The following is a 23,262-nucleotide window of genomic DNA, read 5'->3' as shown; positions in this document are numbered from 1 at the left end:
GCTCGTCAGTCCCCTCCTGCTCCCTGGCTAAATGACGCACTGCGTGCTAATAGAACCATCCTTCGGGCAGCAGAGCGGAAATGGTGGGAATCCATGCACCATGACGACCTCCTAACCTATCAGGCTCTCCTCTCCTCTTTCTCTGCTTCCATCTCTCAGGCAAAAAGCACTTTCTTTCAAGATAAGATCCAATCTTCCTATTCCAATCCCAAAAAACTATTTTCTATCTTCTCCACCCTCTTGGACCCCCCCAAAGCCCCTCCCCCCTCCTCTCTTCTGTCAAGCGACTTTGTTAACCACTTTGAAAAAAAGGTTGATGATATTCGCTCTTCTTTTTCTGACTCAGCTTTACTCACCGCGGGGTCACCAGACCCACCTTTCACCCACACACTGACCTCCTTCTCCCCTCTCTCTCCAAGTGAGGTTCTTACCCTCATTACCTCTGCCCGTCCTACCACCTGTCCTCTGGACCCTATCCCCTCAAACCTCCTTCAGACTATCGCTCCTGATATTCTACCGTTTCTCACCCATTTCATCAACACTTCTCTAACTTCTTGTCACTTTCCAAACAGTCTCAAGGAGGCAAGAGTAAACCCTCTCCTAAGAAAACCCACTCTCAATCCGTCTGATGTTATAAACTACAGACCTGTCTCTCCTCCCGTTCCTGTCTAAAACACTTGAACGCGCTGTCTTTAAACAACTCTCCTTTTATCTCCATCAGAACAACCTTCTGGATCCGCACCAGTCTGGTTTCAAGGCAGGTCACTCAACAGAAACTGCTCTCCTTGCTGTCTCTGAGGAACTGCACACGGCTAAAGCAGCCTCCCTCTCCTCTGTCATCATCCTTCTGGACCTGTCTGCTGCATTCAACACGGTGAACCATCAGATCCTCCTTCACACTCTCCAAGAAGTTGGAGTTTCAGGCTCTGCAATTTCTCTCCTCACCTCATACCTCAAAGACCGCACCTACAGGGTAACTTGGAGAGGGTCCGAGTCCGACCCTTGTCAATTAACTACAGGGGTCCCTCAGGGCTCTGTTCTTGGTCCCCTCCTCTTCTCCTTGTACACAAACTCGCTCGGGTCTGTCATTAGCCCGCATGGTTTTTCATACCACTGCTACGCTGACGACACCCAACTAATTCTGTCCTTTCCCCCGCTCAGAGACCCAGGTCGTCGCACGCATCTCTGCTTGCCTAGCAGACATCTCTCGGTGGATGTCTGCTCATCACCTCAAGCTCAACCTTGACAAGACTGAACTGCTTTTCCTTCCGGGAAAAGATTGTCCCACCCTTGACCTAACAATCAACATCGGCCCCTCTGTTGTTTCCCCTACTCAGACTGCAAGGAATCTGGGTGTGATCCTAGATAACAAACTGTCCTTCACTGCAAACATTGCTGCTACAACCCGCTGCTGCAGATACATGCTTTACATCATCAGGAGGATACGTCCCCAGCTGACCCAGAAATCAGCGCAGATTCTGGTCCAGGCTCTCGTCATCTCACGCCTAGACTACTGCAACTCCCTCCTGGCTGGTCTACCTGCATGTGCCATCCGACCTCTGCAGCTCATCCAGAATGCAGCGGCTCGTCTGGTCTTCAACCTTCCAAAATTCTCCCACACCACGCCGCTCCTCCGCTCCCTTCACTGGCTTCCAGTAACTGCTAGAATCCACTTCAAGACACTGGTACTTGCGAACCATGCTGCGAATGGATCTGGCTCTTCCTACATCCAGGACATGGTTAAACCGTACACCCCAGTACGTGCACTCCGCTCTGCATCGGCCAAACAGCTCGCTGCACCCGCACTGCGAGGGGGACCCAAGTTCCCATCAGCAAAAACTTGTGGGTTTGCTATCCTGGCTCCAAAATGGTGGAATGAGCTCCCCATTGACATCAGGACAGCAGAAAGCTTACACATCTTCCAGTGCAGACTAAAAACTCATCTCTTTAGACTCCACTTCGAGCGATTGAATTACCAACAAAGCACTTATATACTAATAAAGGGCTTGCTTATCTAAAACCAGTTGAGTAGCACTTGAAATGTTTGGCTCTATGAAACCTGATGTACTTATATGATTCTGTTTTCTTCAAGGTTGTATCTTCCTGGTCGAATGCACTTATTGTAAGTTGCTTTGGATAAAAGCATCACCTAAATGCAAAGTAATGTAATGTAATGTAATATCATTCTGTAGAAACTGTGGAGATAAAACAGCTTAACAAGCCGTGTGGGGGGAGGCTGGAGCACTTAGATCTGGGGTGTTCGAACATGAGGGCCAGATTTGATAATGTAAATATGCCTGGGGGCCAATAGTCCCTTCTGACATTTTTTAGACATAAAAGTAACATACAAATACACTGTTTTATAATACATTTCACTGTCACAATTACTTAGTAGACTTTGTAATGACAGTGATGTTTAGACACCGGAATAACATACAGGCAAGATTTTTATTTATTTTAATTGTAAATAATAAAATCAAGCACTTGCTCTCCCTATATTCAATAATTTATGTTTTGTATTTCGTTATGTCCTCTCCTTCATCATTTTGATGTGTAGTAAGTACTTTACTCAAGTATTATACTTAAATAAACATTTGAGGTACTTTCACTTTACCCGAGTATTTGACTACTTTACACTTCTGCTCTATTACATTTTGAAAACAACTTTTGTACTTTTTACTCCACTATATTTATTTTACAGATGTATTTACTAGTTATTTATTAATTCATTAAGTAACTAAAACCATTGGTGGTTTAACAGGACATAAATTGGCAACATTTTTGCTACAAAGCTTTTTCTTCAAAGATATTTCACAGTTCCAGCTTCTTGAATGTGAAGATTTGGAATGGTAGTTTTTTCTGCAATGAGGACTTTTACCCCTGCTTTTTCAATCAGGAGAAACGGTTTTTTATGTAGGTATACATATTTATTGCCAGGAATACACAAATGAATGTAATGGAGTTTTGGCGATTAGGCCCCGTGGTGCAGGAGTATCATTCGGGAGGACTAAATTATATTAGAATAAATAAATCTTGGAACGATACTATCATGTGTTCTTAAGTCAGTTGTATTTTGTTGAAAGCATGTTAGACGAAGTACATTATTCCAAAAGTTTAGCAAGATGTGAATTACCATGTTTTTCTTGTCTGTATAGGTTAGATGGACAGCTTTACCTCCAGCAGCGGTTAGCTTAGCTTCACATAAGACTGGATAAAGCTTGAAAACTGCTGACGACCTCCAACCAAAACTAAATCTTCCTGGTGGCCCCTGAACGCTCATACAACTGATGTTATATCGGTTGGATATACTCAAAACAAAACATACTCAAAACAAAGTCAGTCCATGACTTTAAAGTCCTAATGATTTAATGGATAGTGCTCATACTGGAAATGTGATTCATTCAAAAATTAAAATGGGAATTTATTTGAACGCTTAATGATAATATATTGTTAAAGTTTCTTCATGTATGAAAAAATGATTTTAAATTATAGTAAATCACGTTATTGTACAGGCAGCACTTATATGTTATATGGAAGGGCTGCTATGTGTTAAATGTGTTCACTTCATGATTCTGAGCACCTTTCATCTATTTATGAGCATCAGAAATACTCCCAACACGGCTTAGGACCTTTATTTGTGAGCTTTATCTCGTTGGACTGCACAGTCATCTGTTTCTCCTCTGCACTCATGGAAAAAGTAGTCTTTTTTATTATGGTCCTCGGTCTTGGAATGACCTTCAATCAAACCTCAAACTGATGGCACTTGTCCCAATAGCATGTTATAAATTGAAGTTGTCTGAGGTCCTTACCACCAGCTGCTCTTGCAGTAATAAGTAGTACCTTTCTTCCAGTCCCAAATGTGCACAATGTAGTGACTGCTTTTTGTTTACTTAGTTGTGTTCTCTATATTTTATATGTCTGTGTTATGTGTAATAATGTGTAACGTTGCTGCCTTCTTGGCCAGGTCAGCATTGTAAAGGAGATTTTATCTCAATGCTTTTATCTGGTTAAATAAAGGTTAAATAAAAAAATTAAATAAAACAGCAGAGTGTGGCACAAGATCCGTTTTTTTGGCTTTGTCACACCTGCTTTTTATATTGCTGCGTTACATTCGCTTAAACGCATGACAGATTCTTGATACTCCCTGCTGAGAGACAGCTTCCACATTTAGTTGCCAGAGGGCTGAATGTAAAGGAGTACTTTGAGACAGTCGGCAGCTCATTAATCCACCGCTGTGATTCACAGCATGCACTTCTCATTAGGTATGTTCAAAAGAAACGTAAGGCATATGTGCCCCTCTTTAGATTTCAATTAGAGTTTAAGCTCGGTCATTATCAGTTTACATTCTATTTGGGCACCATTGATTTGAAGTCTGAGGTATGTCACTATAGGTTCACTTCCCTGCATAATTATCCCTTCTTTCTTCAAATAAGAAGGTGTTTTCTCTCTTCCTTCTCGTCACATTGTGCATCACAGATCTTCAAACAGACTAAATTAGTTGAAGAGGTAGCAAATACTTGTTTTCTGAACTACTCTCAGATTTTTATTCAGTTTCGAGCCAGAGGAAGACACTAATGGCGCATTTCCACTGCAGCGGGTAGCCCCGTTTAAGCGTCCTTAATCGTCCTCAAGCGGCCAGGCCAGTTTCTGGTGGCCTTTCCATATAGCGTAGCACCGGCTAGCGGGTACTTTTTCCCTCTTTTTCCGGCCCCATAACATTGTTGTTCTATCAGGCCAGGGCCAGAGCTGAACTAGTGACGTCAACACTCTCGACTGCTGATTGGTCAGAGAGAATCGTCACAAGATCGCGTGCGAGATCATCCCTAGTGTCGCATATATATCTAGAAGCAAGCTTGTAGCATTTTTATACACAGCATTTTTGTAAACGGAGGAGCTACAAAAATAGCAACGTCAAAGAAAAGCACACCGTGGTCGACCGAGGAGGTGACGACGTTCCTACATCTCCCCCCCGCCTACACTGCGTTGCTACCCCGGGTCCTAAACTGTAATGGAAATGCGCCACGGCCTCGGACGGCCAGCGAGGCAGCCCGAGGCCTGAGCGAGGATGCTTAGGGACGCTTAAATGGGGCTACCCCGCTGCAGTGGAAATGTGCCATTAGTTCAGCTAATGAAAAGCATCCAGAATAAATTAAGCAAATCCTTATTTGTCACAAATGTAGCTTGAATGCTTAATCTTGCCAAATTTGATAACAAATTAAAAACATATGAATCCATGCCAAAATAGCTATAATTGATCACTCTTGCGTGACTTCACTGTGCCGCTAAAACACTCTAACAGCAATTCTTGTAATATACATTTAAATGTTATTGTGTTTTGGAAATCTATAATTACAGCCTACTGAGTTATTACGGTATCATTATGTTTGTGCAAGACTAAGACATCAATTTATGCTTGAAAAACGTACAGTGAATCACTCTAGCACTTCAATCACTTGCACTGCCATTTATGTTAATATAGCCCCAGAAATAAGTGTCAGGCAGCCTTTCCTTTGACTGACTACTGCCTATATGCAGTATGGGAACAGAACTGTTGGATTCCTTTCCAGGGATGTTGAAGGGAATTTGAAGGGATGTCATTATCATGTGGTGTCATGTATATTTAAAGCTCATAATTACCATAAATGTGGGAGTCCATGTCAGTAATGACCTTTTTTAGCTCCACTGAAATATCCCACATATTATCCTACATTATTATTTTCATTATAGTTCGCATATAATCAACCACAACTATTTGAATTATATCCCATCATTTGTAATGGCCTGAAATTATAGATCTGCAGGGGATTGTAAATGAAGTTTGTTCTCACGGAAAAATTGATCACGAAGTGGAGTTACAATAAATAATGCTAATCTTGCTAAATCCGTTTAATCCCATCATTCTGTTATATAATGTATTTTACAAGACCACCTAGAGGTAGCATTGAATTAACTTAGCATATGGACCAAGTGTCACTCAAACACCAGATATTAATTAAACTTAGAACCAGAAAAAGCCTGGTTCTGAGTTTCAGGTTTGCTATCCTGGCTCCAAAATGGTGGAATGAGCTCCCCATTGAAATCAGGACAGCAGATAGCCTACACATCTTCCGGCGCAGACTGAAAACTCATCTCTTTCGACTCCACTTCAAGCGATAGAATTACTAACAAAGTACTAACAAAGCACTTATATACTAACAAAGGACTGGCTTATCTAAAGCTAGTTGAGTAGGACTTGAAATGTTTTGGCTCTATGAAACCTGATGTACTTATATGATTCTGTTTTCCTCAAGTTTGTATCTTCCTGGTCAAATGCACTAAGTCGCTTTGGATAAAAGCGTCAGCTAAATGCAATGCAATGTAATGTAATTTGCCAAATGAGATATTGAGATATATATTAAATGGTTATCTTTAGAGAGGCTGGTATGTTGATATACCTTTATCTTTTATAGATACCTTTGGACTGAGTTTTTCCCCCTGTTTTCAGGCATTTATTTATGTGAAGTTAAGATAGCTGCTACTCGATGTAGTTCGACAATCCCTGCAAACATGAGAGTGGTTTCCATCTTTCGATCTAACTCTTTGCAAGAAGAAAATTATTTCCAAACAATGTCTAGCTCATTCTTTAGATTTTATAGCCATACAGTTTTTAATGTTTTTGGTTACAAAAATTACCTGAACACAAAAAAAGATAAAGTGGATTTAAGGATTTATTTTCCCCCTTTTTCAAAGTATACTGACATTATTTTTCCATGTAACTTTTCATCAAAGGTGGAAACGACCCATTAATCATTTTCACCCCTGAAACTTATGACTGACCAATCATAATGTAGCTATTATTTCTGCTGATTCTGTGTAATTTGAGCTAGTTGTGGTAAGCTTTTCTGCCTTGGGCATGTGTTATATTGATACCTGTTGCACAGAGACTTAGATAGTTTAGGTTTTTTAAACCTTGTGTTTTTACAACCCCCGACAAATTATACTGTAAATATAGCTTTCAAATGCATACAATTCAATGTGCTATTATTCCCTTCTTGGTTTAAAACGGCACGAGACAGGCTAGATACAAAAGCTTCACAAGCCTATAGCAACAATAACCAAAGAGGGAGCTTAGGGTAAATTCAATGACCTATTAGCTTGTACAACAGGCTTTCTTCTACTAACATTAAGCAACACATGACAAATAATAAAAGAAGTGCCCTGCCTAGCCAAGGTTTTTATTTATTTTTATTTATTCCACACACATACTCTGGACTCTATAATCTTCAAACACCATTTAATAGCACCTCTTATCTTTCAGAAAGTAATGCTTTGCAGCTTTAATCCCTTGGCTTTGGATAGTATTTAATTAAATTTGAATTCACAGGATAGTACCAAGAAGAGCTGGCGTAAAATGATTGGCAGGCTTCTCCTCAGTTGCTCTGTTCTGCATTTAAGGCTTGTACTCAACCCCCGTCAGCAGGGCATGTACACGCAGTATGTGTGAACTATATGTGTGGGGCATGTTATGAAACCATGCAAGCACACCCCCTGAGCTCAGAGAGGCTCGCTCAAGTTCACCTCGGGTTTTCTCAGGTTTCACTCGCTCAGTTCCTCCTTAACATTTGCCTTATTTTCTCCTGTCAGAATTTTACTGTGTCCCATGAGAAGACAACTGGGGAGACCATGTTGCAGAGGGACATTTTCAAAGTCTTTATCAAAGACTCCACGGAGGAAGGAGCAGGAAACAAAATCCAGCCAGGGACAAAACTACGAGTAAGTACAACAAAAGCACTGTCAATGTCAAGCAGAAACTATGACAGAAATCTTTGTTATTGACATATTAAAATGTACATATGTGCATTTGTGTGTAATACTATATATATATCTGCATGTCTATATCTGTGTAACTATGCAGGGCAATTATACACACAAGTTTGGCATACATAAGGCATTTTAAGAAGGGAAAAATAAATGGTTGTGACAGTCCAACGTATAGACATTTTAATTAGAATAATAGGTTAAAATGGAAATACTAAGTTTCTACTCTATCATGGGTTTATTGTGTTTGTTTCAGATACTGAATTCATGAAAGTGTTTCTCTTCTCTGTACCAACGTTGGTCACGCTGATTTAAAGAATTTCAAATGAAGCTCTGAAAAAAAACACACACACACATCAGTTATCATTTATTAAATACTGTTTTGTTCTTTCAGCCTGCACTGGGTCATATGAGCACCTCTCAAACCGAAGCCTCTTCTTCAGTCAGTGTTCCCTCTGAAAATACCACCAACCCCGTCACTGCCACTATGGAAACAGCTGTTGATCAACACAGGGATATTTCCCAGTGGCAGTATGGCAGTACCTCTGGACTTGCTGAGGTTAGCTCAGGTTTCTTTGCAAATATAGCGTCTGTGTCAGAAGACAGAATGAGCCCAACCAACTCGGCAGACCTGTTCCCCACCCTATCTTCATCCAGAGAGTCCATCCTCTCCGAGGGCTCGGACAGAGAGAAGAGCTGGTCGGCCATGGAGCTTTCCTCTCTCACCTCTCCATTCTGTCTCAGCCGCACTGTATCTCCCTGCTCATCTGTCCGCTCGGGCACTTTCACACCTAGTGTCATTCAGATAAAGAGACACTTCCTTGCTCCTGGCTCTAGTCTGATCCACACCCCTTGTTTTTCATCCTGCGAGAGCCTCTCCTCCTCCGTGGATCCCCAGTCCCCTCCTCCTCCTCCCCGGCACCGGCCTCCTCTCACCCGACTCTCCCTCCTCACTGCCATCCTGAGAAAAGGCCGTCTTCCTATCCTGTCCCCTGCTCTGCAGAGGCCTTACACCCCCTGCTGGCCTATTAACCCCGTGACCCTGTCTTTCTGTAACGCGTGCTCAGCGGCCTCCAGTGTGGCCTCTATTCCCCTTGAGTTTTCATCTCGGTTCTCTTCATCAGCGTCTATAGATAGTCAGAGCCACGTTCACAGGGAGCCTAATAGATGCGCCACAGCTCCACCACCTGTGAAGTCGAATGAGCCCGGCGGAACATGCCTTCATACTAAGGCGGAAACACGCTCTGAGAAAATGTGTACTAGTAGTGCGCCTAGATGGCAGCAGGTTATTTCACCCCCGGGAGTGAAGAGCGTGCTGCCTCGAGCTCCTCCATTATTTTGCTCAAATTTCAAATCTGTTCCTCCCTTAAAGCATGAAGACATAAAGCAAAAGCTGCAACACACACACAGGTCTATTTCCAAGTCGCCTGAGATGAAACCCATCAACACTCAAATGTACCTCAAGGGCCCTTCAGACCAGAACCTGAAAACACAAATCTCCCCATCCCCTAAAGTTAATAATGAGCTAGAGACCTATGCACCCCAGCAATGGAATCCTCCACCAAACTCATCTCCCTCAAAGCTTCACTCGCTCTCTCGACAACTGAGATCCCCTCCTCTCCTTCAGCCTTCACAATCACGATCATACAGTGTCGAAATGTTCTGTGACAGAGCATCACCACCTGCACAAAACACCACAGATTGGTGTGAGCCAGGAAGAACCTACCCTAATTCTAAAAGTGCCACAACTTCTTCAATTAGTTTTCACAGAGCTCACTGTCTGTCTCCTTCCCGCTACACACCCATAGCTTTTCCTGGATGGCTGTCACCCACAAGCACCCCCACGCCTACTCCCTCTCCTGCTCCACCAATCAGAGACTTCACCCCGTCACCTTCTCTCTCCATGCGCTCCACGCCCTCCCCGAGGCCAGGGAGTGCTATATCCGACTGCAGTGACAGGGAGGGTAAAAAAAGAAAGGTAGTCACTCTGCTTGCCACATGCATGTCTAAACTGATAATATTATTAAAGATGTGACATAGTGTTCTCACAGGCTATGTTGTTAAAAACAGATTTCACTCACTGGATATCTGGATATCAAGTGCGGTTCTCTCTGTGTGGAGCTGTTTTTAGATTGCTGTTCATGTTGTTATAGATCTTTGCTTCGCAGAGATTTCCATCTGTTTGCTGGATTGCAATGATTGACATATCTGAAATTACATATGTTGAAGCAGGGGGGGACCCGTCATCTGAAAATCGATACAGAAGCTTTTTCTAGGTCAGCCATACATGCTTGAAGTTAAGTGACACAAGTAGTGCAAACACTGAGTATTAATCAGGAATCCAACTTCGTCTGGAAATATAAGTCAATGTGGGACACAGTCAACAAGTTTGGTTGCCTGTCAGTGCGGAAAAGTTAGTTTGAACTGGACTTAAGAGACAATTACAGTCCGTCTATGATCCAGCTGAGCTGCGGGAAGACAGACAACACTGTGCAGCATTATGCTCGTCCCGTTGGGTGTCTGGAGCCTGGCTCATTGTTTATGCATGATTAGTGGCCTGTGGCAGTGTGAGATAAAGCATGTCTAAAGAAATGTTACATGATGAATTTCAACAAAGTCTATTTTTAGTATAATGCAGAAATGTGTATTATATATAATTTGTATTCACTGTCTACCCTTCTCTCTCTAATAATTCCAGACACACAGAATTAAGTTAAGCTACAAATCGCTCGCTGCAATTCCCTCAAACACCCTTCTGTTGGATCAACAGGTGAGTTCAATAACCTGACTCTAATCCCAGTAAACACTAAGTTTATTGGAAGCAAGTGCACCAGCACTTAAAATGGTTTGGCTTATTGAAAGCTAATGTATCTGCTAATGTTGCTATTCTGAATTTGTATCCTCGGTTGACTGCACTTATTGTACGTCACTTTGGATAAAACCAAAATTAAAATGTAAATATAATGTAATTTGAATAATCTAGTTATCGTGTTGAGATCCTATCGTATGAAGCCCTACTGTATGATGCAGGCACTTAAATGTTGCTGTTGAGCACAAGTGAAGAATTTGAGACGGGAATCAAATCAGTCAAAAGGTATAATGTTTGGTATAATTATAAGAAGGCTCTTTTTTTGTAAAATAAAATACTAAGAAAAGTAAAGCAAAGTTGAATGGCAAGTTTCCAATAATCAGACATAGACAATTACATTTATATTTGACAGAAATATAAATAATGCAGCGTATAGGAAAAGCAATTTGATGGTTTTGAAACCTTAATAAAACTCCAATCAGACGTAAAAAGATGTCATTAATGCTGCAGTACGGTACATTCGGAGCAGTAGAAGGGGCAGGGCTCAGACAGAATACAGAGTGGCATTGGCAACGAGCTCAATCTGTCCACTCTGCTTTACATTCACAGGCAATAAACGAGCAGGTGGAGAGAGAAGAGAGTCCGTGTGACGGGCTGAATGTGGGAGATACAATTGACAGAGGTGTTGCAGACACCCACGCTGAGGTACAAGTACACACATCAGTTTTGGTTTTCACTTTACACATCATACAACAGTCCAATAACATCAATTGTTTTCTGCAGATGTGCTCACCCGCTGAGCTCCGGCAGCAGTCCGAGGAACTCTATGCCGTTATTGATGAGATATTGGCGGACTCCATTCCAGCAGTGAGATCAATTATATGATATGAAATTAAACATGTACAAATGTTGATTTTTTTACATATTAAAAGTCATTTAATGGGTTTATTTTTTCATAATTTAAGAGCAAAACATCCCGGTCATCGACTAATAACGTGGGTCTGCAGGTAAAGAGTGTTTCTTTAAAGCGTGTAACACAAACTCACAGCTGTTGTTTTCCTGTCTACATTTCTTAGAAGAATAGTTTTTTAGATATGATAATTGATTATTCACTCATGTCTTGCTGTGTACAATTCATGCAACTATCCAAGCTGTTATATTGCTTCATTTCATGCTAATTTACACGTTTGATTTTTTAGAAAAGTATTAACACAGTATATGCAAAACAGTGTTAATGTCACAAGTGTGTAGTTGTAACACTCCCCAACAGCATGCAGAAAGTTATTAAACAGCTCAAATACAATTATAACTAATATTCAAAGAAATGAGTAAAAACAAGAGCTTCAGCAACCTTGGGGCCATGGAAACATTCTCTTATTTTTATACCGAAACACAAAGCTGAGATAAAAGGGGATTATGTTCTGTTCTAATCTGCACAAGAAATAAAAGAACACCTGTTCATTATTCCTCAAAGAAGAAAGCTCTTCCAAGTTTCCGGGCAAAAACAAACAAAAAAGGAGAACTACTCCCACTATAACAGGCTTTGCAACTCCCTTGTTTTCTTTTCTCACATATTTATTTTTGACTTTTAGCAGAACAACTCATCATTTACAAAAACCCTGGGACGTGAAACCAAATATGTGAGTAAGAGTCGGCTAGTTTAAATTCACAAAACTGAGATGCTGCCTGATAATGTTACACCTTTACTTGGCTTTACATAAAACCTTAAGTACTTCCTTTTATCAGTACTTACGTTTTGTTAAATAAATTATGTTAATGTGTTTCTTCTAAATGTTTTATTCAGGCGTCTGTTTGCAGCTTGCACCCATCAACTGGTGTGAATAGAAAGCTGATGAATCCTAAAAAGGTACTTATTCACTTAATGATCAAGTTTAACGTCGCAATTGCTTTAACATCAATGCTGTTAGTTTCTTGGAAAGCAGTATTAAATCGTCTTTCCTTTTGGAATCCTTCCTTCCAGACGAAGCCCGGGGTTATTCGCCCGATGACGGCGATCCCAAGACCGACAGTCGATGATGAAGAACATTTTCATCCAAACCTTTTCAGTCCGTTTGCAGTCAAGCAGACCTCCTCTGCCAACAAAAAGGTAGGCTGGAGGTATTTGCTCATTGTGTAATGAATAGGTTTTCAAATATTAGTTTTAATTTAGCAGACCAGAGAGATCTGTCTGGTTTCCATCACTCACACCCCTCATGGGCTGAAGATGTGGCTCTTAAAAGAGAAGTGTCTCGCACATTTCCTGACAGTTAAGAGTGAAGTCCAGCTTTGACATGTTTTGACACTTAAAAAAAGTTTTAAAGGACTAAAGAGACTTCTCAAACTATGCTCCAACTCACTGCTGTCCACCCATATCAAAATCATGTCTAGAATATATAACGTATATTTGATCAAATACTAATACCCAAACAGCTTCCACCTGCAGAAGAAGGTCTGGCTCTTTCTGTCTGTGGTGAAATCCCTTTTGCTTGTTGTCACTGTCAAAAGTCACATTAAAACAGTAATTTGTTGCCTCCTAATTTAGCAATCAGTTTTAAAGGGAACATGAAACTACATTAGAGATTACATTTGAGCAACCAATACAATATTGTACATTTAAACACTTAAAACCTTATTCATAAACCTTTTCTCCTGCTGTCTACTTTCGGAAATGGGTAACAATCTGACTCATGCAGCAGCAAAACGAGAGTTTATGTGAATAAGTCCATTAATTGTTATTCTTTTTGTTACAATTTCTCCTTTTTTTAAACTGCAATATTCATGTTACTGTTAAGCTTTCATCCTCTCATCTTTTATCTGTGAAGCCTCTCACTAATGTTTAAGCTTTTTGGAAATAATAATGAGTTTAATTCCAATTTCAAAGCATCTTTTAAATTATTCTGATGGTATGCAGATTCAATTTGAGTCAGAAGATGAACATTTGACAATCCTGCACACAGGGGCTTTAACACCTAGTGTATAGCCTATGTAATATAATAGCATAATTAATGACAGATGTGCCAGTGCTCCTCAGTGTAAACCAAATATATTTTTCAGTGCCTCTGTTGGGATTACTCCAAATATCTATCAAATATAACAAATAAGTCCTAAATGAATGATGTATGTGATGTAGGGAAAATGTGAACTGCCTCCATCCGTCTATATACCTGAAGTCAGGACAACATCAATACGAACTTAAAGCGCCCTGTTATTTTGCAGGTGACAGACTGCTGTTTTTTACTCTCGCTCAAATTAATGGCATACCTTCTACCAGCTATCAAGTACAGCTGTGTGGCCCTGTTGTCTTTCATTACATAATCTGTCAGCCAGTCCTGTCAAATCTGAGAGGACGATCCCTTTTGCCTGCGTGTTTTCAAACCTCTTCTTGCCAAACCACTTTAACTGAAGAAAGTGATTTCTTCTCAGCTTTACATCTTGTTGGAAAACCTTGAAGCATCACGCAGAGTTTTGTATTTGTTTTATATAGAGGAAAGTATGGTTTATATAACTTTCAATACAAAAAACCCACTAGAACAACACACGACAATTCAAGTCTCCAAGTGAAGTACTCTTCAATCAGACACGACTCAGTATTAAGTCTGATCTTCCCGGTTGATGAAGGTAAACAGGTTTAAAGAATTCCTTGGGGGATAGACAAACATACATTACCTTTGTATTTTATTATAAACACATATATTTCATTAACCATCTAATTTTCACACATTGTTACAGAAGTAAAGTGCACCAAAACTGAAATTATATCGACCTTTGTAGTAGTAGCACAGCTCTGAATGTTTTTGTCCCATTATTTTAGAAATGGAATCCACAAGGTTAAGTATCTTGCATAGTACTGAGTTATATGCAAATTACAATCTCAACCTTGTTCATTTGCTGAATGGATGACATTAAAGATCGAGGTCAACACGATATTATAAACATATGAAGAACTGATCATACTGTGAATTCTTTAACCTTAACCTGTGAGTAAGTGCATGCTTTCAACAATCTTCCACACTAAAGAGGTTTTTAACACGTCAACGCTCCTGACATGCAAAAAAGCTAAAACGCCTGTTTTTGACCCTGAAAGGCAGCAATTTATCTCCAGAAAGACACATAAAATAGCACCATTTCCGACACACAGACTATTGGTAGCTTCTTTCAAAGGCTTTGTTGAATACTTAGCTAACGGTATGTTGTGATAGAAAGCAAAATAATAATATGCGGATGTCAGGAAACATGAGCAGGAGCATTGATATTCATTGTGTTGTGCAATCTGCTTCTTACCTTGGCACAGCCGACTGTGTGTTTATTCTGCTGTTGTCACCTCAGATCTTTATTCATTAAACTCGACACTTTGCCATGAGATAATCATAATGATACATCTCCACCCATGCAAATTAAATTAAAGCTGAAGTGTAATTAACATACTGTTTTGAAGTTCTTGTGCAATTCCAACCAACAATTCTGCTTGAACTGTGCAGAGCAAACATTCAAATCCCAAATCTCTTCACTAGTTTCACATTCTGGGAAATACACTTACAACATTCTTGCCAAGTCTAGATGAAAGATTGATAGGGGAATCAATCTCATGTTTGTTCATTGAATCTGGAGCTACAGCCAGCAGCTCATTGTAAAGAATGGCCACAACTAGTGTTGATCTGCCTGCGTGGAACAAAAGCCGCCTCACAGCACCTTAATGCCGTGTTCAGACTATACGATTTCAGCCAAGATGCATATATGCAACCCAGTCTCACGGCATTTCGTGTTATAGTCACGAAATGTGATCTACAGTATTGATTCATGTTCACCAACACGATTTCCCCATTTTTTTCGGATGGCAAAAGAAGTCCGACATTATACAATTTAAAATAAAAACAATAATCATGGCTTGATATTGAGTAAGAAAATGTTTTTATGAACCACACAGCTTCCGGTCTTCCAAGACACGACCGGACAAAAAGACGTGGTGCAGGCACGAAACATACTACCAATAGAAATACATTGCTTTTAAAATCGTTCTGTGTGACACGAAGAAAAAGGGGAAAATCGTGTTGGTGAACACGAATCAATACATTCAATTTATTTCGTGACTATAAGACGAAATGCCGTGAGACTGGTTGCAATATAGGGTGATGGCGTGGATCGGGGAAGTATGGGCTTCAGACATGACAATTGATCTTGTGTTCTGTCATAGTAGACAACACCCTACGTTGCATCTGGTACACCACAGTAATGTTGATTTTTTTTTTGGACTACACAAGGTGTTCTCCCAAGTCCTTGACTATGACAAAAGATGCTCTCTAACTTAAAACGGCACATCACAGGCAGCACAATAGTATGAAATGGTATAAACTTCCTGTCTCCTTAGTTTGTGTGTTGTCTTATGTAGTTCTATTTTATTTTGCTAACATTAGATGTTTACACAGCTCACAAAGATATTGAGCGTTAAACTTTTTTTTTTAGCTAGTCTGACTAATGCCAACATTACATTTGTGTAATGTGTTCAAAGATCTGTTGCTTGTGATATTAAGGGTTGGATTAACTTTGGTGACCATGTCGCTAATGAATAGTCGCATTAAAGTGCAGGGCAGTGTCAAAACCCACCTGACCTAGTCATTTCAAAAATGTATGACTGTAACAGACATCAGAGTTGTGTGGCCTGAACATAAAGCTTCCCAATTAACACACTTAATCTTGTTAAATTGCTACAATGAAATTCCAGTGGAGAATCCTGAAAGTGACTGTCTAAAAATAGTACAGCACATAATTGCCCATCTGGACATTTTTCAGAGTTTGCAAATACAGGGGTTTACCAAAAGTGTTTTCTGTTGACTGTTGGGTTTAAGCAAAGACTGGTGCCTGGGTAAAAGCTTGCAGGAGGCAGGACATAAAGCGGATTACAGCGCAATTTGGTGATAAACAACCAAATCTCTGGTCGTTCTTTTGGCTTACAATCTCGACATCAGCTATTACAGATTCAAATCCAGGAAAGGTTGTTATTTTTCCATTTAGGCTTGTTTCATTTCTTTCCGTTTCGATGTGAATTACAATTCTTGTTGATCTTTGGATGTTTGTTTCTTTAGATTTTGTGCAAGCCATGATACAAACCTCAACAACACTGAGAATGCCCCAGAGAAGAGAGGCTCTATTCATTCATGTCAAAAAAGTTTGAGGCTCAGTTGTGTTGAGGTACTGGAGAAAGACTATATGTAACTATTGTCCAGACCTTAACGAAAAGAAAAAAAGGCCATCAATATATCTTGTACGACTTGATGCTGTATTTTAAAGAATTTGTGTGGCTATGCACCTACCTTATTTCCCAATGTCCAGATAAAGCCCAGTGTAGTTAGCATAACATTTCAGGGCCACTCATTTCTCTAAGTCACAAACAAGGGTGATTTTAGAGCCGGAGCCACATAATATCAAAGGGCCGACTAAAGGAGAAAAAGGGAATATAATAATTCCTTCTATATTCCCGTGCAGTGTGTCTCTTGAGAATGTGTTAGGGATAAAGAACTACAGCCACATGGAGTTTTAATATTACAAGAGATCTGTCAAAGGCAGGGAAAGAAAGCAGATAGGATGCTCAAAGGTCAGTTCATTACTTTGTCAGAGACGGAGGAAACAAAAGCTCCTTCTAGAGTGATGATTCAAACTGTAATTAGGAAAGAAATGGGCTACTTGAAAGGAACTCCACAGCTTACTTTGCATTTCAATTATTTATTTTGTCTTTTTACAGCAGCACTTGATTTGCTTAGCATTTCCAATGTTGCTCACAGGTCACCGGTCTTTGGCCAGGGTTAATTTGACGGACAAAGTAAGAAGACCCATAAGTTAATGTGTTCAGTGGTATGATACAGGAAATGTAGTGAGTGTAATGGTATTTTCAACCTCAATATTCTCAAATGCGTCAACTTCTTCCTGCCAGATATTTTGTTCATCTTCATTAAACATACAGTTGCTGCTTTTTGTTTTGTGTCTACATTTTCTACTAACTAATTTGACGTTTAGTGAATTTTGTATTTAGGATGGCAGTTTCATTTTAAGGATATAGATGACATTTTAGAAGGTACCCTGTGAGGGTCTTGACCACTAGCGCACTTTTGAACAATGTGAGTGAGCCCCCGTTTTGTTTGATCTCATATACAAACGCAGGCAGGAGGATACCGCGATAAAACCTCCTGCCAATGGTTTCAGATCATTCTACTAATCAACAGGGGCCAAAAAAGAAGACTGTTAGCAAGCAAACATGAATGTGAACCACAAACGCTTTAAAAAATAACAGCTTTGCAATTAGTTTATGAGGAAATTATACTCATTTGGGTTTTTGGTGAGAACACTGAATACATTTTCAGTATGAGCACAGATGTGTCAAATGTGTTGGCCCCACCAGCCTTGGCAGAGTAAAAGTGAACTGTTGCAAAAACATTACCAACTAAAAGAGGAGAAACACTGTAGAGGTTTCTCAATACTTACATTTCCCCTCCTCGACTCCTCTCCTCGAGACTTGGTGCCGCCCACAGGAGATGCGAGCGGAGGACTGAGGAGGGGAACCGAGGAGAGAGGAGTGGAAGCAGCAGGCGGTCAGAGAAATGAGAACTCCTCTCCTCTGAGCGGTCATTTTAAAGAGACGTCCATTAATGATGACAGGAGGCACATCAGCCCTCTGTCTGATGGACAGATGTGTTCATGACCACTTATATATTGACTTTGATTAATTGACAGTGCGGTATAATGAGACAATAACAGGCTACAGATGCGGACATATACACACACACACATATATTTATATAAATATATACAATTTCAGAATCAAACAAGTATGAGAGCACTCTCATAATAACGTAACACAATCAGAGACTGGATACATCCCCCCCCCCCCCCCCCCCCCCCCCCCCTCTCTCTCTGGTCGCTGAAATGGGGAATTTAAATGACGGGCCAAAAGTTGTACAAGTATTAAAAGTAAGCATAGGACACCAAACCAACTGAGACCCGTCTGTCCGCCGCATCTACGCACTATACAACACACACACTGTACCACACACACACCTACACACTGTACCACACACACCTACAGCTCCTAAAGCATAATCAGGATACAGCCGTTGTGTATTTTATTATGTGAAGCACTAACTGGTCTTAGAAAAATATCGACTCTTTGTTTGTAGATATCGACTAAACTACAGCATACAAATACAGAAAGTAATGTAGGCCTGTTATACTGAGTGATATATATTTTACACACTGCTCTACTTTCTGCACGGACCTCACAGCTGTTCTCACTGTAAACATCGCGTTGCGATGAAAGCAGTTACTAAAATAATATCCAAGGGATGCATGCAGAGCTGTCATTGGCTGAGATAAGTCCGGCCGTGCATCACGCCTCCACCGTTCCCAGAAATGCATCCGTGGAGGAGCCGTGGAGGACCCATCAGTGTCTCCTCGGTTAGAGCTCCTCCAGAGAGCCTCCTCGATGCTCGATGCTCGGTCCTCGAAGTGCATTTAGAGAAATGAGATGTCCTTCAAAATGGCGCGCTGAAATTAATTTCCGGGTCACTACCGGAGGACCGAGGAGTCGAGGAGTCGAGGAGGGGAAATTTGAGTATTGGGAAACCTCTTGTGTTTGATAAAGGTCATTGCATTCAACACAAGTATCTCGAACCTTTACGCTGCCTGTTCCTCTGAGCGCTTTGAAACTCTGTAAAATACCAACCGGTTGCATCCAATGCAATTATAATAAACATTATATTATCAATTAAAAAAGGTTTTTGAGTATATACATTGTCTTTTTGGCTCTTATCTTGTTCATAAGAAAGAGTTTCACCGATATGCTAGAAGAGTGTTAAGCAGGATACAAAAAGAAAGAGCTTAATGTTTATCTCTTTTGCAACAACACAACAATATTGCCAGTATTTCCAAGGCAACCTCAGGGTTTATTCATGTTTGTGTATTGTAGTGCGACAAAAATACAATTTGGATACATCCAAATAACATAGACTACATCACACCTGAGGTCAACCATTGCATCAGACGGAAACAAAATACTTCCAGAACCCAGATGTTATGAACCTGAGAGCAGTTCAAAGAGAACTAAAGGGAACACCGAGAACCGGCGACACAAATACAGGGTTTCCTTTTGTAAGACAGTGTGACGATCCCTGCGGTGTTCCTTTATTGCTGTGAGATGACACATAATACATTCCAACGCCAGCCTCATGAGTATGACATGAAACTGAGTTGCATGGAACTTTTTAGTCTGCAGACATTGGTATTACGGAGATGGATGTATGAGTATGTGGAACATTTAAGAACAGAGTCCTCATCCGCAACCAATTAGCCACCATGGCAGACGACACATCTTTTTCGAAGCATCAATATGATGGCGAAAAGCCCTAAAGGCCTACTAAAATAGTGATAAGAAATGAAGCAAAAACATAAAGCAGGTGATTCAAGCCACCATGCAATCCAGAAAGATAATTGTCAATTATAATCAAATAACAATGAATATTTATTACAGTGCAAACCACAAGCTGCTGTAGGGATCACTCATTTCAGTCACTCTGGGATGGAATAACTGAAGTAAACCAAACTGTTTGGAAATTGCTGCTGTTGTCCTTTTTTCCTCTACTCTCTCTTACTATACATGCTAGGCCTATAACCATCATTTCTCTTTCTATTTCAGATGGGAAGATTGAATCTTGCAGATGCAGGAACAGATTTTTACTCAAGATCAAAAGGCCAAAAGAGAGGTCCATTCTCGGTCTGTGAGCTGCAGATTAAAGAGCCTGAAGACCAGATGAGTCCACTTGTTAAAGCTGCCTCAACGTCTTTCAGTCCAAGAGAAGGGCGTATGGAAGCTCACGAGACTCATATTTGAACCATTATCACTAAAGCACCAAAAGTGTAACAAGCCTTAAACTAAGCTAGGCACGTCATGTTTCCAAATATACAGTTAACATTGATAAATGATTGCAGATTTACAACTCAAAATGTGTTTTCTACTTTGTGAAACTATGGCCTAGTGTCAGACCAAAGTACACTCCACTTCTATATGCAAAATGGATTACTGTTCTGCTTTCTGTTCTTAAAGGTCACCTATTATTTAAAATGCACTTTTTCCTGTCTTTTATACATCAACATGTGTCCCCTCTGCGTAAAGAGATTGAAAGTGTCAGGAAAAAAGATTTGCTCACTTTTTGTCCTGATGCATTTATATGAAAACCTGTCTGAAAATGAGCTGATCAGATTTTGGCCAATTTACGATGTCATAATGTTTTTATGGCTTGTGTAACCATTAGCCAATAACCAACCAAGGTAACACCCCCCACCACCTTATCACTTGAATCTCCTCCTAGAGCACCATTGTGTTTTATAACCACATATCTCTCAGAGGGGTGTGGGGAGTGGCTCCTTGTTTTCATCTAAAGTAACAGAAAGAGAATCAGCACTTTTGAAACAGGGCTGAAACAGAGGGGATTATGGGATGCTACAATGATCTGTTTGGTATTTGGAGCCAAACACTTCAGAGACATGTTTTGTATATATCTGAGACCTATGATATATTCATGAAAAACAGTATAGTAGGGGACCTTTAAGATAAGGCAATTGTTGCTGGTGGACGGCATGACAAACACTTATTGGTAAAAAGCTTTAAATGGCAAAGAGTTTATGTAGTTAATTTATAATACAAACTGTTGAATTCAAAAGCTGTCAAAGTGGTATCAGCCATTGTAGAATAACACAAGTCATCCAAATGATGTATCTCCTTAACCTCCAAAGAAACTTTTATTTTTAAATGAATCTTTTTATCCTGCAGAAAGCTTTAATTTGTAATAAAGGACTTTCCTATCTTCCATGTTGCTTTGAGTTGTATATGCTGTTGCTATATTTACCATATCAATAGGGCTAAAGAATATCAAAATGAAGACATACAAGTCAGCTTGATAAAAAACAATGGGTATTCAGGATGTTTGAAATAGCTCAAAGGAAGTGTTTTAATTTGCAGAGCGGGAGTGCCAAAGGCTGATCATTTCATTTTTCTCTGGGATGTACCTTAACCTCTTTGAATCAACCCTGTGATTGACTTCTCCCCCCCTCCCACAAACCTCTAAGAGATTACACAGGTGCAGCTAATGGATGGATTTTCAAACACCTGATTAGAAACCCTGAAAGAAACAGGCTCAAACGGGCTCTTGGGGCAATGGGAGTTAAAAGGGTGCGGGTGATTGATGTATTTATATCCTCCTCTACCCGCTGTGGACCTCAAAGCAGTGACAGCAGAGTGGTCCCACAATCAATGTCAGGAATTATGAAGCCGTCTTATAAAACTCTCTTCAACGGAAGCTGACGACGGAATCCTTTAATCCAATAGTTTAGACAGCTGACATTCTTTTCTCTGACATTATTTTTCTCTTTAGCCTAGTCTGCATTTGTGGGCTTTTTCTCAGGGAAAAAAACGTATATATTAATCAGGATCACTTGTGTAAGGCAATATAATATAATAATAATATTAATCAAGATCTGATGTATTTGGATCAGGCTAAATGAGATACAGTTGACTTTGGTGTAATGCTCTCTGTTTCACGCTGCTGCTCTCTCTTCTGTATCAGATCCACTTTCAAGTTCTTGACAAATTGTATTTCTCATTCTGGTTTGGTCGTAAAATTGTTTCCAAAATGCTGTGGACGATGTTGAAATGTTATTATTTGATTTTATATCCTCACTTCTCTTAGCCATTGTCAACAATTAGATTGGTATGACTCATCCAAATTTAAGCAGAAGACTTCGTAAAAGGATGAAAGGACACATTCATCTAGTTTCCTTGGGAGACTATTGATATGTAAACAGCGAAGACAAAAAAATGGATGTGAATCTACTCAATGACTTAGCTCATCCATTCATAATCAACGTGCCGACATATTCAAGGTTGAATTTCCTTTTTTGGATATCAGAAGGAAATGATCTGAATATTAAATGGTTAATAATCTTGAAAGAAAAATCGGATTTGCACGTAACCACATTACAGTTTTTCTCGATAAATGTAATGTCATGTGGGATGTTGGGTGTTGCAAACATCACAACATACGAAGTGAACACCATGTAATGTATTTTTTCTGTCACCCTAAATTACAAATATGGTCTAACGTTCTCACAAGCATTTAAATATATTTGAGGGATAATTACAAAAACACTGAACACTGACAAAACCTTTTTTGGTATTATTTGAAAGCATAATGTTCTCAAAGGGCTTCTGGCTCAAGGCCATCCATGGAAAAGTTCCTTGGTTTGTGGTAACAGCTTTTTTAATAAACTGGAGGAGCGCGTTGTGTACTGTAATCTGTCATTCATGCTTTTGAGGGCACCTGGCTGGCAGAGCAAGAGACAATCTCAAGATGCATTTGTCACGAGTACTTCAAAGCGAGTTATTAGGACTCCATTTCCCACAGCCGGTCCGCAGGTGAAGGAGCTGCGAGCAAGGTGTTATCTGCATTATATCACAGTGGTCATGAAAACAATTTATGTATTTCACTTTGGAACTGAACTCTGAATCCGGTGTCTTTCACTTTGCTATTATCAAAATTGTCTTACCGTTTTTCTCGATTGCTAACACACTAAAATGATACATAAAGCACAATTATTTTAACTGACACTCAAAGAGC

General features: G+C 40.1%; 1 protein-coding gene across 5 annotated transcripts in view; it reads left to right on the top strand.

The window, feature by feature from the left end:
* Positions 1-21,456, top strand: part of mlip (muscular LMNA-interacting protein) — a 30,835-nt gene extending 9,379 nt beyond the window's left edge. For 4 of the 5 annotated variants that reach the window (XM_079687855.1, XM_079687852.1, XM_079687853.1 and 1 more), the window contains 10 exons: positions 7,624-7,752; positions 8,192-9,775; positions 10,496-10,567; positions 11,216-11,311; positions 11,390-11,473; positions 11,572-11,613; positions 12,199-12,246; positions 12,411-12,473; positions 12,588-12,713; positions 20,286-21,456. In XM_079687855.1, coding sequence (XP_079543981.1) covers positions 7,624-7,752; positions 8,192-9,775; positions 10,496-10,567; positions 11,216-11,311; positions 11,390-11,473; positions 11,572-11,613; positions 12,199-12,246; positions 12,411-12,473; positions 12,588-12,713; positions 20,286-20,480 — 2,439 coding nt within the window. In that variant the 3' untranslated portion in view covers positions 20,481-21,456. Of the gene's footprint in view, positions 1-787; positions 2,123-7,623; positions 7,753-8,191; positions 9,776-10,495; positions 10,568-11,215; positions 11,312-11,389; positions 11,474-11,571; positions 11,614-12,198; positions 12,247-12,410; positions 12,474-12,587; positions 12,714-20,285 lie in introns of those variants that run through there. The other variant, XM_079687854.1, reaches the window with a different exon arrangement.
* The last annotated feature ends 1,806 nt before the right edge of the window (positions 21,457-23,262 follow it).

Source organism: Notothenia rossii (genome assembly GCF_949606895.1).
Source record: "Notothenia rossii genome assembly, chromosome: 6".
Lineage (NCBI taxonomy): Eukaryota > Metazoa > Chordata > Actinopteri > Perciformes > Nototheniidae > Notothenia > Notothenia rossii.
Note: the sequence above shows the minus strand (reverse complement) of the source record. Positions and strands in the feature narration are given on the sequence as shown.